Genomic DNA, 13389 nt, shown 5'->3' on the forward strand with positions numbered 1-13389 from the left:
GTAGCTAAAAGGAAAAAGATCTGTCTGCTCGATCAAAACGTTTAAAGATAAAAGAGAGCTGTAAACGTTCCTCTGAGCTATATCATGACAGCCGGGTGTTAATATGTGCAATGTTTGATCAGATCTGTAGGGGACGAGGTGTTGTAGGAGACAGATAATCTGTTTAATATTAGCAGGGTAAGATGGGTCCCCTGGCCCAGGAGGAACAGGGACAGCAGGGAGATGAGATGAAGGAGCCGGTCTGAGGTGTTTTTGACAGCTCCCGAAATTGCATGCGAGTTTTGAGGCGAGGGCTGCTGCGTCACGGATAACTTGATGCTTTTATGGCATTGAGATGAATTGTGGGTGTGTGTGACTTTGATAGGTAATGTGTCTCTCCAGCTTCAACCGTAGTCTGGAGTCGGAAGGATTCTAGTCAAATGAAAGTGGTTCTGAGGTTTTAGGCAGATTTGGTGTTGTGGTCAGTAGGATTAGGCAAAAGTACTTTATCTACTTCAATCCTTACTTCAAAACAGAGAAATTTTAGTTATCATTTATTTACAAAATTTTCAGTTCCCATTGAGTTCATATGTTCTGACCACACATATCAGAATTAATGACATGTATAATATTACAATTTATATATAATCATCAAAAACATGTAAATCTTCCAATATACAAAAGGCATGTCGAATTGACTCTTACATCTGTTTTGAGTCTTTCGTTTTAAACTGAGAATTCACATTATGTCATAATTTATTCCGTGCTGACAGACTTGTTCATTTTTTTTCATGACTCTTGGTTTGCATCCATCAAGTTCCACATAAAAAAAACATGAGGCAAAGTACTGTGCCTTTAATTTGGAAAATTCACTGTGTTACCAAAATGATCATTATAATGTTTTAATATACAGTATAAACTGTATTGCGAGACATACCACCGATCCCGGTATGATATTGAATGATATATATTTTTAGAAATGGTGTTTTTGTGCAAGCGTGTGTTTGTGTGTTTCAGTATGTCTTGTGTGTTGGGGTCGTTCCCTGGGTGCTCCACACTAATTTTCCACTCAGCTGAGGTTTGTGGCCCAGTGGGGGGCAGTGGCCCCAAGGTCTCTGCTGGGAATAATCGGGTCAGAGCCACTGGGCTGCGTAATGACTCTGCACGAGTCTCTTCCTCTGTCTTCTCCCCTCCTTCCTTTTCTCTGCTTCATGCCTCCCTCTTTCCTTCCATCCCTCTTCTTTGCTCTCTCCATAACGATGGTGACCGACTTGCTCTTCTCTCACAGGGGGCTCTGAGGGTCTGGCTCACAGCGCTGACTCTAAATTTAAACCTGCCATTTGTCAGTGTGGCTGCTCCTTCTTTTGTCAACGCTCTCCCTAGCTCCCTTTCTCTCTGGGTGTCACACTGCATTTTAAAAGTATCTCATTTTCTACTGCAACTTGGATGGGGTTTCAATGTCCGCTTCACGTTCCTCATCCGTTTGGTTGCTCTTAACCATTGGGAAGCCATCCCAATGGGAGGCTTGATTAACGTTAGGATGAATGTGTATTTAAGTGCATATTCAAATATGCATCGACTCCTCCATAAATAATGTTGATATGGCATGTAGAGCATGACCTGGCTAGAGTTCCCTGAACTCTGTTGCAATAAAGTACTGTGAATTTTATTTTATGCATAATGGAAATTCAATGAGACATTGGGAGTTGAATTGGTGGAAAAGTAGGTATTTCACTATAAAAGTTTTATTTTTAAACAGTCTAGTAATCTGCTTACGGGTAGCGTTTAAAACCACACTGTCAATACTAAGGTTATTGTAAAAGGTAGGAATTTGATTATGATGTTTATTCTGTTATTTATACTGATCACATCTACAGTAATAATCTAAAACTCTGTTGAGTAAAACTCCTTGAGGGATTTATTATTTTAGCAGAATTTATTAATTTAGCTGCTTCTGGCTGACTCTGTTAGCTGCTTTCTTCTAAAGACATCTGTAGTAGTCTGTCTCTCTCTCTGTCTGTGGGTTTGATGTGAGGGATGGCGTAGCAAGCTCGCTACAAGTCTTTCCCTCGATCAAAACTCAAAGCTGGCAATTTAATGCACTAAAACGACATGTTTTCAGTAATTTATTGATGTGCGTTTATTTAATTGTTTATTTCCTCTTCTGCTGGCATGAGAGATGTAATGGTATTTAGGGCAGTGTGTCAGAGAGCAGAGTGAATGGAGGGTCACGAGGGGAACAGGAAGAGAAGAGGGCAGGCGAGATGCCAGGAGGACGTCTTTAGTGTTTTGCATGCCCACTTCTGCGCTCCTGTCTGTCTGATCGCTTTGATGCGATTTCATTCCTGTTCATTATTCATCAAAGTACCGCATTTCTCCATGTTTGGGCAGCATTTACATAACGAGGGAAACAAATTACTGCTTAGTCTTCTAATAGAGCAGTTTACTTTACTAATGATAAGGTATTAAAACAAACCTGCCGTGTTGACAGATGTGCGCAGGCTCACTTATCAAGGAGATCACCAATTTATTTGATGCAATATTATATTGTATTAGGCCTAATTTACTTTTATATTATAAAAGCAACTTGTATAATAAACTGTATTAAAAATATATTATGAATTTATATTTATACACTCTAAAAAATGCTGGGTTGTTTCAACCCAATTTTGGGTCAAATGTGGACAAACCCAGCCATCACATTTTTTAATTATGTTTTTAATCCAACATTTGGGTTTGTCCATATTTGACCCAAACTTGGGTTAAAGGAGTAGTTCACTTAAAAAAATAAAAAATAAAAAAAAAACTTTTGCTGATAATTTACTCACCCCCATGTCATCCAAGATGTCCATGTCTTTTTTTCTTTAGTCGAAATAAAATTAAGGTTTTTGATGAAAACATTCCAGGATTTTTCTCCATATAATGGACTTCAATGGGAACCAAACGGTTCAAGTTCCAAAAGACAGTTTCAGTGCAAAATGCAAACTGTTGAAAGGGCTTTAAAGGATTTCAGACGATGAATAAGGGTCTTATCAAGCGAAACGATCGCTCATTTAAAAAAAAAAAAAAAAAAGTTTACGTTTTATAAGCTGAAATGGTCGCCTTGCTCTATTCTGTGATGCACATTCGTGACTCTCCTGTTCGAACTCGTTCATCAAAATGAACAAATCTTTTCCCAAGTCAACTCATTCATTTCGTTCGTTGAATGAACCAAACGACACGAAAAAAATTAGTTCATTTTGATCAACCCAGCATATTTAATTATTATAAACTTGAATATGAATATATATTATTATTATTATTATTAGCATATTGTTCACTATAAAGGGAAATGGGAAATTGAAAGTAAGTTGGGTCATTGTTTAGCCAGTGATTTTTTTTTTTCATTTATTAAAGAAATAAAATACACACACACACTGCTATCCATACCACTCTCACTTGTCTCCAGGCCTGTATAACACAATCTCATAAATGAAGGCTCATAAATGTTTTTACAGTGCTTTCAGGCCATAGGCAGGCATCTCATTTATAACCCTTTTAAATAAGAAATATTACCGTTTTTACAAGCAGTGCTGACTTGTTTCAGCCACAACATGTCAAAGTCCCTGTAATCTCGAAATTATATACAGACAACCCTCATATGCCCCCTATTGGTGAGAAAGATTATGCCTGTGTTTAAACAGGCTTCACTGCCCCCGTACTTTCCTGAAGTCTTGCATTATAGTTGCGGACCAAGAGAGGCTTGAGAGACTGTCACTGTATGTGGTGTTTTATCAAAAGCCTTTGACCGGTGCGTCTAACTGCAGGATGCACACCCTCCCCAAATCATCCAGAGACGCATGAGCGGTTTGTCTCTCTCCCACAGTACTCTGAGAATGCTCCACACCACCCGTAGATCCACCTAGCATAAGTGTGTGTGTGTTTGAACACGCTGTACACAGCATGCTTATTAAATCAGCGGCAGAAAGGGATTCAGGCTGTGTGATTGGAGCTACAAAGGAGGCCATTCTGATTAAATGCATCTTAGACCTGCTTAGCACAGAGGCACAGAGAAAGAGGATGATTGTTGCCATTTAAATCTCTTTCGTTTCCTCTTTCTTTCACCAGCAGATTATTCCCATTCTGTTCTCTGAGTTTTCCAAGTTAGGCTTCTTAACTTTTCAATTCATCCACTGTCCTACCTCTCTCTCTCCTCCCTCATTTTCTGCAGGAGAAAACCCTGTCACAACTGTCATCCGTTATAAACTTATTTCCCTCTTATAAGGCCTTTGTGCTGATTCGTAGTTAATTGCTTCACAGATTTGAATAAAGCCAATCTGGATTAGTGAGGGGAATGACTGAACGAGGGGAATGAGTGTTTTACACACTCTTGTACTATACAAGCAGGTACAACTTTGAAATGTTTAAATGTAAGACTCAATAGCATGTTTTCATATGTGGTTATACCTTATGTATGATTACAAGTATGCATCATTACAGCCAGAGAATTTATTAACTAACGTGAACTAAAAATGAGCAATGCATTATTTATTAGTCTACGTTCGTTAATAAAAATACAGTTGTTCATTGTTTGTTCTTGTTAGTTCACAGTACATTAAATAAGGTTTACAAGTATAATTTTGATTTAAAAAATGTATTAGTAAATGTTGAAATTAACTAAGATTTACAAATGCTGTAGAAGTATTGTTCATTCTTAGTTCATGTTAACTAAAGCAGTTAATTAATGTTGAAACTAATGAAACCTTGTAAAGTGTTACTCATTTAAAGAATGGTATTAAAGAAAGTATTTTTTTATTAAACTATTCTATTTTCTAATTCAGTTAATTGTCTAATAATTTGGACATCTGTTTACTTTTATACAAGTTTAGTGTTCTCATGTAAAATCCTAGAAAATTTTAAATGTTTGGCTCAGTGCGCTTTTATATGTGGTTAATAAATATTTTTTAAGTGGTGAATTGTCACAGGGTCCAGGACAATATTCATGTTTGTCCACCACTTATGGTATCTGGGTTCTTAGCACAGGTACGTAACCCTGCAATTCAAGCAGTCACAACTAAAAATCGCAAGTGTAAAACGGTCTGAAACGTGCTTAACCTTGGGCCTGTAATCTGATGTGTCTGGATTAGATGTCACAGTGTTAGGGTGGTCTCCTCATCGGCTCTGTGACCCAGTTTTGTGAACAGATCAGAGTGGATGGTGTTTGAATCTAAAGGGTGGGGAGGGGTCTCTGAGCTCTGATCCTCCCCACCTGCAGAACCCGGGAGCGATGAATACGCTTCATTAAGGGTAGAACACAAAGCTGGCTTGTCTCTCGGCCCTTTGGGCCTGCTCTGCTTCCACAAATAGTGTCGCTGTTGTTTTAGGACTGTCGAGAGAGCAGAAACAGGATAGAGTCACCACAACCACTGGTCTTTTTCTATCTCTGTCCCACCTCTCTCTCTCTCTCTCCTGAAATATGAAACAGAAATATAATGCATGGATTCGGACTAGTAATCAAGCTTGTGTTCCATTTCCTTCATGCTGCGCTGGTCACAGATGGGAGATGGTTGGATGCATTTGTGCAGCTGTTTTTATTTCCCCCCATTCTATCAAATGCTTTGTCTTCCTTTCACATGCTGCCTTTCTCCCCTCCTCAGGTGCTCACGTATTTCTTTTCATCTTTTTTTTTTCTAGGTGCACCAGGAAGGAAAAGTGTGAGCGGTCATCCGAGCCTCGCCGTTTCGCCTCTGATATAAAACAGTGTGTGAGACTCAGCGTTCATCCCAACAACATCTCTGTGTCCCAATACAGTGTCATGGTGAGCGCTAATAATAAATTCTCACCTTCGTTCCTTTTGTGTAATCACACCATGAAATATCCTTAAGGTATACTGAGGAAATGCTAAACCTCATTTAAGTGTTTCTGAGGATAAACCCAAACGCTGGACATATTGACATTAGCCTTCACTAATTCAGTTATGGAGCCCATTGCTTTTCTGGCCCCATCATTAATGTGATCATGCAAGTTCTGCCTTTATGGATCTGCTTGTTGCACTGATGGGTTTATGAAGATGCGTCATACAGTTTGACCGTATCATACGTGCCATGTTATTTCTGTGACTTTTAGGTCTAGGCTCTTAGGACGCACGAGACAAAGCTTATTAGTTGTATGGGTGCTCTACAGTACCTTATGAGATCTAACACTGACCGGTTATATGCATATCATTTTCTGAATAAAAATACATATTCGGGTTAAACTTTCATGCTCCACAGCAAGAAAAAATGTGTGTGGGGGAGCAGGTGTTATTGGTCTTTTTATGTAAAGTAATTAAACAATTGAAGATTAAAAGTGTTTTATGGGTGTACAGAAATAGAAATTATAATGTACTGTAGTTAAGTGATCAATTTAAACTATTGAGATGTAATAATATTTTATTTTAAAATATGCATACATTCACTCGTATTCGTATGTCTAAAATATAAAAACACAAAACATTTATTGTCACTTCATATTCAATGAAATGCAATTTGACCATTTCTAATAAAATTATACTGCAGGCAGTAATTTAATAAACTCATTAATTTTTAGTCATGTCCTTAATAACACGCAAGAGCTTGATTAATTACTAAATGTAGGACATGAGACTGTTCTTTTATTGTTTGCCAGAAAAGAGTTTCCTCCTCACTCCATAAATGTTTCTTTGAAGCTCAGCTTTTTACAACTAACTATGCCAAATATCACCCAGAATTACCTATGTTTGGACATGCGCAAATCTGAATTTGTAAATCAGGTACACAACACAAAGTTTGGATAAATCCATTTCTAGTAACCAGAAAATTGGTTTAATTTGGTAATGTGTTTACAGGACCCGAAAGTGAGCCAATTCGGAATATTATCAGAATATTGCTGTACATGTAAACAGTTAAGGTGTCGTATTGACTCGTTACCTTGTGTCGTTCCTCATGTCAGTCACTACTGTACGTGTACCCTTATCCTTAGTCAAGACAGTGATTTTTTTTATTGGTGTTTATTTACTTGTTTATTTTTGGCTGATCCTAGCTGTGCTGACTCTAGCAGTCGTTCAGTGTGTGTGTAAAATCCATCAAAGCAGGCCATGATTTCAGACCTTATCCTCATGTAATCCAGCATCTCCTCAGAGCCTTTATATCAGATTAACGTCTCCACTAGAAAAGCCTGCCTTTCAGCTGATTCAGGATCTGTATTCTGGGCCCAAATTCAAAACCTACTACTAGGCTGTATAAGAGCTAATAAACTGCCTAGCATGTACGCTAGGTATGTGTGTGCTACTGTACAAAATGATGCTTTATCAGTACCAGGATGTTTAGATACACTAAATTATTTACACAGCAGTGTTTTTTTTTCCATATAAAAACCCTTGCAATTAGAGCATTAATGTTGATTGTATCTAGGCAAGTGGTCAAAAGCAGATGTCAGGATATTCAGTAGTAGCTGTTGAGTCGATGAAGAGTTAATGTGATCATAGCGCCAGATTCCCATTTCACAAGAAGTCCTTATATAAACTGTCCAGGTGTGTTCTGGGAGTACTAAGGCTTTAATCTTCAAATAATGAGCTCAATTTTCACAATCTTCGACCAGCTTAGACCAGCTTGTTGAATTAGTCCAAGTGATTTTAGTGTGTGCGTGTGTGTGTGTGTGTGTAAGGAGGAAAAAATGGCCCCAAAAAGATGGCAATATCCGAAATCCTTGTCCAGTTTTGATCCCCATGAGAAAAAACGCTTATGAATCATACTAAGTATATATATATACTGTATATATATATATATAGAGAGAGAGAGAGAGAGAGAGAGAGAGAGAGAGAGAGAGAGAGAGAGAGAGAGAGAGAGAGAGAGAGAGAGAGAGAGAGAGAGAGAGAGAGATTTAAAGTCTTATAACAGTTACTACAGTATTTTTTTTTACATATGAATATATTATTTAGGTGTGTGTGTGTGGGTGTGTTATGAAAAGACTGGTTAGGATTTTACACAGACAGTGTCAGATTGACCTTTTCCTTCAAACTGGAATTACTGGGAGGAAAACAACACGTCTACAATGCAATAAATTGCAAAGTGTACACAGAAATAAACTACAGGCATTCATGCTGTTTCTTGACCTTTTTCATTATTGAATATTTGTTTGAGGAGATAAGCACAAAGCTTCTTTGTTCGTTCTGCTGGGAGAATTTGGGGATTGAAATAAGTTTCTCATCAAAAGGAAAACATTTTTCTTTTTCGATTATTTCATGTTGTTTCACATTTTATCCATAAGCTCTTCCTGGACATTCACCCAGCAATAAAAGCAGCAGTACCACAGTAAAGCTCATCCCACAAGGAATGTATTCATTTATTTTAGCTGCTCTTGTTCATATTACTGAGTGCATTTACCAAAATAAGTTTCTTTTAGAAATACAAAGGCTTCAATAAGCAGAGCATAGCACCGCTTTAACATTATCCTGAAGGGGGATTACACTTCTAAACTAGTTGTTTAAAGAAAACATCAGTCATGGCTGGATGTGCTATAGGTGCTCTCAGAATTCATTTAAATGTAGATTGATTTTATCCATGGGATTTTAAAGTACAACACGGGGTACAATAGGTAGAATCTCATAGCTCTCGGGGTCTCCGGGGGTACATCGACAGCTCTGTTTCCCTCCACTAGCAAATCTTGAAGCGTAATTAGAAACCCGCATCAGCATCTGAAGTTTGTTACATCTTGATGCATTCTTCTGTTGAGGTAGGAGGTAATCAAAAACACAATATTCCTTGTGTCGTACCCTCTGCTGCAAGAGGCCTTTTTTTTTTGTTTGTTTGTAGGGTCCCTCTCAGGGAGAGATGATTTTCATATTTATCATGGCCAGCGAGGGTTTGTTCGCCGCTGCTTGAAATGTAATTGAAGAGATTCTCTCTGCATCTCTCTCTAAAAGGAAAAATAAATTAAATCCCAGAGTGGCGCCGCCATCCACCGGTGCATCCTGAACTTTAATGGGAAAGCGGAAAACAGCGAGAGAGGGGGAGAGATGGGAAAAGTGTCTGCAACATGTCCCTGCCTTTTCATTAAACAGCAATCTAAAAACAGCCCCGGTCAGCCGTTCGGTTGAGTAAAGGGTGTTTCAGGCCATATCACCAATGTAATGCTGGGTGCAGGGCCACTCTATGCAAGGCTGCGGCTTCCTATTAGTGTGGATATTCCGATTTTATCCACTTCACCTCCCTTGATGCCCTCACAGAGCATTACTACACGCTTTCCCAAACTGACCCCCAACAGAGTCAAATTGACAGATTTGCTGTCTTGCTAACCGTATACAACTTCATTTTATCTCCCTGCAATCTCTTTATTTGGTGCATTCTTTGACATTATAACATGTGTTTTGTATCCAGATGGTATGTGCTTATTCTTTTACTCCTTGCAAATGTATCAAATTGTAGAAAAAATGACAATTTGAAAATTCTTTTCATTAAAAAAAAATGAAAATAAAACCCAGCCAATATAATGTCAGGTGTAAAGGGGGCATTTATTTGTCTCACGACAGTTGCTCTTTTTCATTATTCTCTTCACTTCATCTGACTCTGGTGTCAGGCAACATGTGCTTCAGAGCAGGCCTAGAAATTCATTTGAAGGCTGGGAGCCAGAAGGCATTGTGGGTAACAGAGATGGAGAGGACAGAGCATAAAGAAAAAAGAGCCCTCTCTCTTTCTCACTCTCTCCTTCTCTCTCTCAATTTCCCACCCACTTGAGTTCAGTGAAACACATTAGAGTCAGTACGGGCTGACTGATGGCTGACCGAAATCTCTTGATGTCTCTGGACATGTTCCTCCAGGAAATTTAGGAGATATGTGGCCGCTGGTTCAATGGCCTGATTTCGCTGTGCGGTTGGCCACGTGTCAGCTGGGATATTTATGGAATGGCTACGTGTGTTTTCTGGGGATGTCTTGATGTCTGCGGCTGGATTGAGATTTCCCATGTGTGGAGTCTGCAGACTTCCTTCTACCTCAAGAGCCTTTCAAATCACAGACGTGAGAAAATATCCACGTTACAGCAGTTTTAGGAGCAGCGGCAGCAAAAATGAGTTTATTATCTGCACAAAGATGGTGTGTCAGTTTGCAAAGCTTACCAAAGTTTGTCTTGTCCATTATTGCCTTTTATTTTTCCTCTGTATAACTTTTCTTTTTCCTTGACAGCTCGTGCTGGAGGCACATAATGTGCCAGAACTTTCTGCGGGGGTCAACTGCACCTTTGAGGACCTGGCGGAGATGGACGGTCTGGTCGAAGGGAACCGCATTACCTGCAGCTCTCCTGCGGAGAAGGAAGTTCCACGCATTGTCGTAGACCAAGGTGTGAACACTAACCAGTCAAATTTAAGAGGAAATTGGGGGCGAAAGGCCTGAATGTTGACGTTTGTTTTGGCAGTGTTGAAAGTGAGACTGTGACAGTTTTATAATTGGAGACGCTGAATTGAGAAATCTGCTCCAGACTCCATAGATGCTGGATTTATATCAGAGAGAAGGAGAAAAGGTTGTCTAAGCAAGGGAGAGAGTGATAGACATAAACACCTGAGCAGAGATGGAAGTTTACATGCTCATTATCTTGCCTGCAGCTGTTGACTTTTGCCGCAGGACGTGTTTTGTAATTGAGCGAATAAAGGTCGTCAAGAGGGAGGCAGTTTTGGCATTCCGTCTCCCGCTCTCTCGTCTGTCTCTCTCCATTTCTGTCTTTCATTTTGAGGCTCCATTGGCACAGTGGTTTGAGAGATTTTTTCAAGAAAAGTGATCGGATTGGATCTCCTGAACTGACGACACTCTTCACTCCATCTGCTCGGCTGAAATGGTTTTGACGGCATTCACTCCAGCAGATAAGAGAGAGAAAAGATTTTTCAAGAGAGAACATTTTGCCATCCTCTTCCGCACTCTCGTGGATGCCATTCTTTCGCCCCTCTTTTCTCGGAGACGTGCTTGGCTGCCCCGACATAATTGAAACGAGCGCACATCTGGGCAGCTGTCTAGAGGCTGGTAATTTTTCATAATATGGAAACGTCTCAGCGTTACGATAATGAAGACGCTCGCTTCTCCAGAAACAAGGGAATACTCCTCTGCTTGTGTTTCCAGGGCAAAAACAGGTAGAAAAGAGGGGGGCGGGGGGGGGGACGCAACATAATACAAGGCTGAATGGAAGAATGGAAGCAACAGTGTTCTTTCGGAGCATCTCTGATAGAAAAATGATCCTAGTAAGTGGCACAGCTGCCTGGATATGAGGTTGAAGGAAACGTACGCAGGGGTGTGAGGTGTGTGAATAATGATGCATGCTAGTCAGGCCACCATGAAATTACAGGTCGGCCCAATCTGCAAGGGCCCAGAGCTCTGAAATGCCGCAGTGCAAAAACACACTCTCTCACCACTGCATAAGTACACTATTACACACCTGAGGGTGCACACTTCTACACATTCACACACTACTGGATACATACACCATCGCTATCATGCACACACAGTATTTAACCCGTAAAACTGGGATGCGTCATAACGTTAAAGTTGTGAATCAAGATCATTTGAATGGATTTTGTATGCACACACATATACCCCTGCAGTTATAGGTCATTTATTCGTGCTCTCTCCCATATTCCTCAGTTTCCTTTCATTTCTTAGTGTCATGGTAACCGAGTATGTCCTGAGTGACTCATTAAAGGCGGACATAGTCTGCAGCGGGTGGCAGGGGGCCTGCACACACGCGCACACACACACACACTGGAGATACCAGCCATCAAGGTAACATTTAGGTGAGCTAATTAGGACAGATTCATTGTCAGGTACACTTTACAGTGATTGATGAATGATTCGCTCTTTGTTGAAGAAACATCGCACGACAGGAAAGGGGAGTGCATTAGGAGAACAAGAAAGAGGTTAAAGAGAAATATGTGAGAAAAGGAGAGCCTGGAATAGATGGGGGGAAAGTATGATCTTCCTTTGAGAGGGGAGATGTCGTGTCTGGAATGTTGAATTAAACATGAGCTTCTTCATTAGCTCAGACAAAAACACTCTGAAGATGGACACTTTTGTGCCACATTTCCATTAACTCGTACAGGTTTCTTTCTCTCACTCTGTGTCTCTTCTCTTGTTCAGGGATTTTTTCATGGGGAGGGATTTAGCTCATTTTTGGCAGAGTCACCTTAGTCATTAGGTTCAAAACGCTACTCTATTATCCACAAACTATATAACTACTTAGTATATAACCTAATTAAGACAGCTTGGTGTCATTGATGTATGAATGAGATAATTGCTAGTTTATATTTAACTTAGTGTTTTAAATTAGCATGTTGCTATGCTAACAGCGTGATAATCTATGAATTAAAATACGAAACAGATTCAAAGTCCCTTTTGGAAAGTCGCTTATATTTGTAATGTTGAATGGGGAATACTTGAATGGGGAAATGCCTAAATCTCAAAAACTGCTGATATGACCCTACCCATAAATGTAGTTTGTTATGCTCAAATAGCGTTATTTCAGGTTGGTCCAGCCAATGCGCATGTGGAGTCCCAAGTGTGCACGTTTCAGGACACTGACTGTTTCTATGGGAACCGGATCTTCTAATGGCTGCTGCAATGTCATGATGACTTTACCAATTGCCAAGTGGCTATTTTGTGTATATTGCGTGTTGCACTACCATTCTTCATAAAATGAGTTAATTATCATTGTATATACTGTATACAGACTTTACTCAAATATTGGGTAAATTAATCCCAATATGAATTTGAAATTAATTTGACTTACTATACTTTTTAGTGTCTAAATAACATTGTAGTGCATTGTCACTGATCTTTTCGAACAATCTACTTTCTATGTCAACACTTTGAATGTTTTCCTCCTGCCTCTTAGGTGACCATCAGATTGTCCAGCTCTACCTCAAATCAAAAGAGACAGGACTAGCTTTTGCCAACACTAGCTTTGTCTTCTACAACTGCAGTGTTCACAAGTCGTGAGTATCTTTTGTATTTACAACTGATGTTGTGCAGTAGTGTACAGTAACATTCCATCTATTTTCATGAATACTTGAACTAACCTAAATCTAAATCTGCACCCTCTCTTTGTCTCAGGTGTTTGTCCTGTGTCGGAAGCCCATACCAGTGCCACTGGTGCAAATACCGTCACACATGCACCCATGACCCGAGCAGCTGCTCCTTCCAGGAGGGCCGTGTCAAACAGCCAGAGGTGAGTTACTTGTGATTGGTCACACACCAGGATTTGTAATTGGCCAGCATCATTCTCAATTACACCTAAATGAGTTAATTGGCGCAGAGGTGCAGTTCAGGTCCTGTCCCGATTGTGAGCGCTTACCCAGCCTCACCCCATCACGTTGAGCCACTTCTTACACGTCTGCTGGCTTTTGGTTTAATTCTCATTAAATCTCTCATATTAATAACT

General features: G+C 39.8%; 1 protein-coding gene across 1 annotated transcript in view; it reads left to right on the forward strand.

Moving 5' to 3' along the window:
- plxna4 (plexin A4) overlaps positions 1 to 13389 on the forward strand; it is a 203848-nt gene that overhangs the window by 136727 nt on the left and 53732 nt on the right. The window contains exons 6-9 of the mRNA XM_039668055.2: positions 5653 to 5776; positions 10155 to 10308; positions 12844 to 12943; positions 13062 to 13176. Of these exons, the coding sequence (XP_039523989.2) occupies positions 5653 to 5776; positions 10155 to 10308; positions 12844 to 12943; positions 13062 to 13176 (493 nt within the window). The remainder of the gene's footprint in view (positions 1 to 5652; positions 5777 to 10154; positions 10309 to 12843; positions 12944 to 13061; positions 13177 to 13389) is intronic.

The sequence above is a fragment of the Pimephales promelas genome, chromosome 24, assembly GCF_988280905.1.
Source record: "Pimephales promelas chromosome 24, fPimPro1.hap1.1, whole genome shotgun sequence".
Taxonomy (NCBI): domain Eukaryota; kingdom Metazoa; phylum Chordata; class Actinopteri; order Cypriniformes; family Leuciscidae; genus Pimephales; species Pimephales promelas.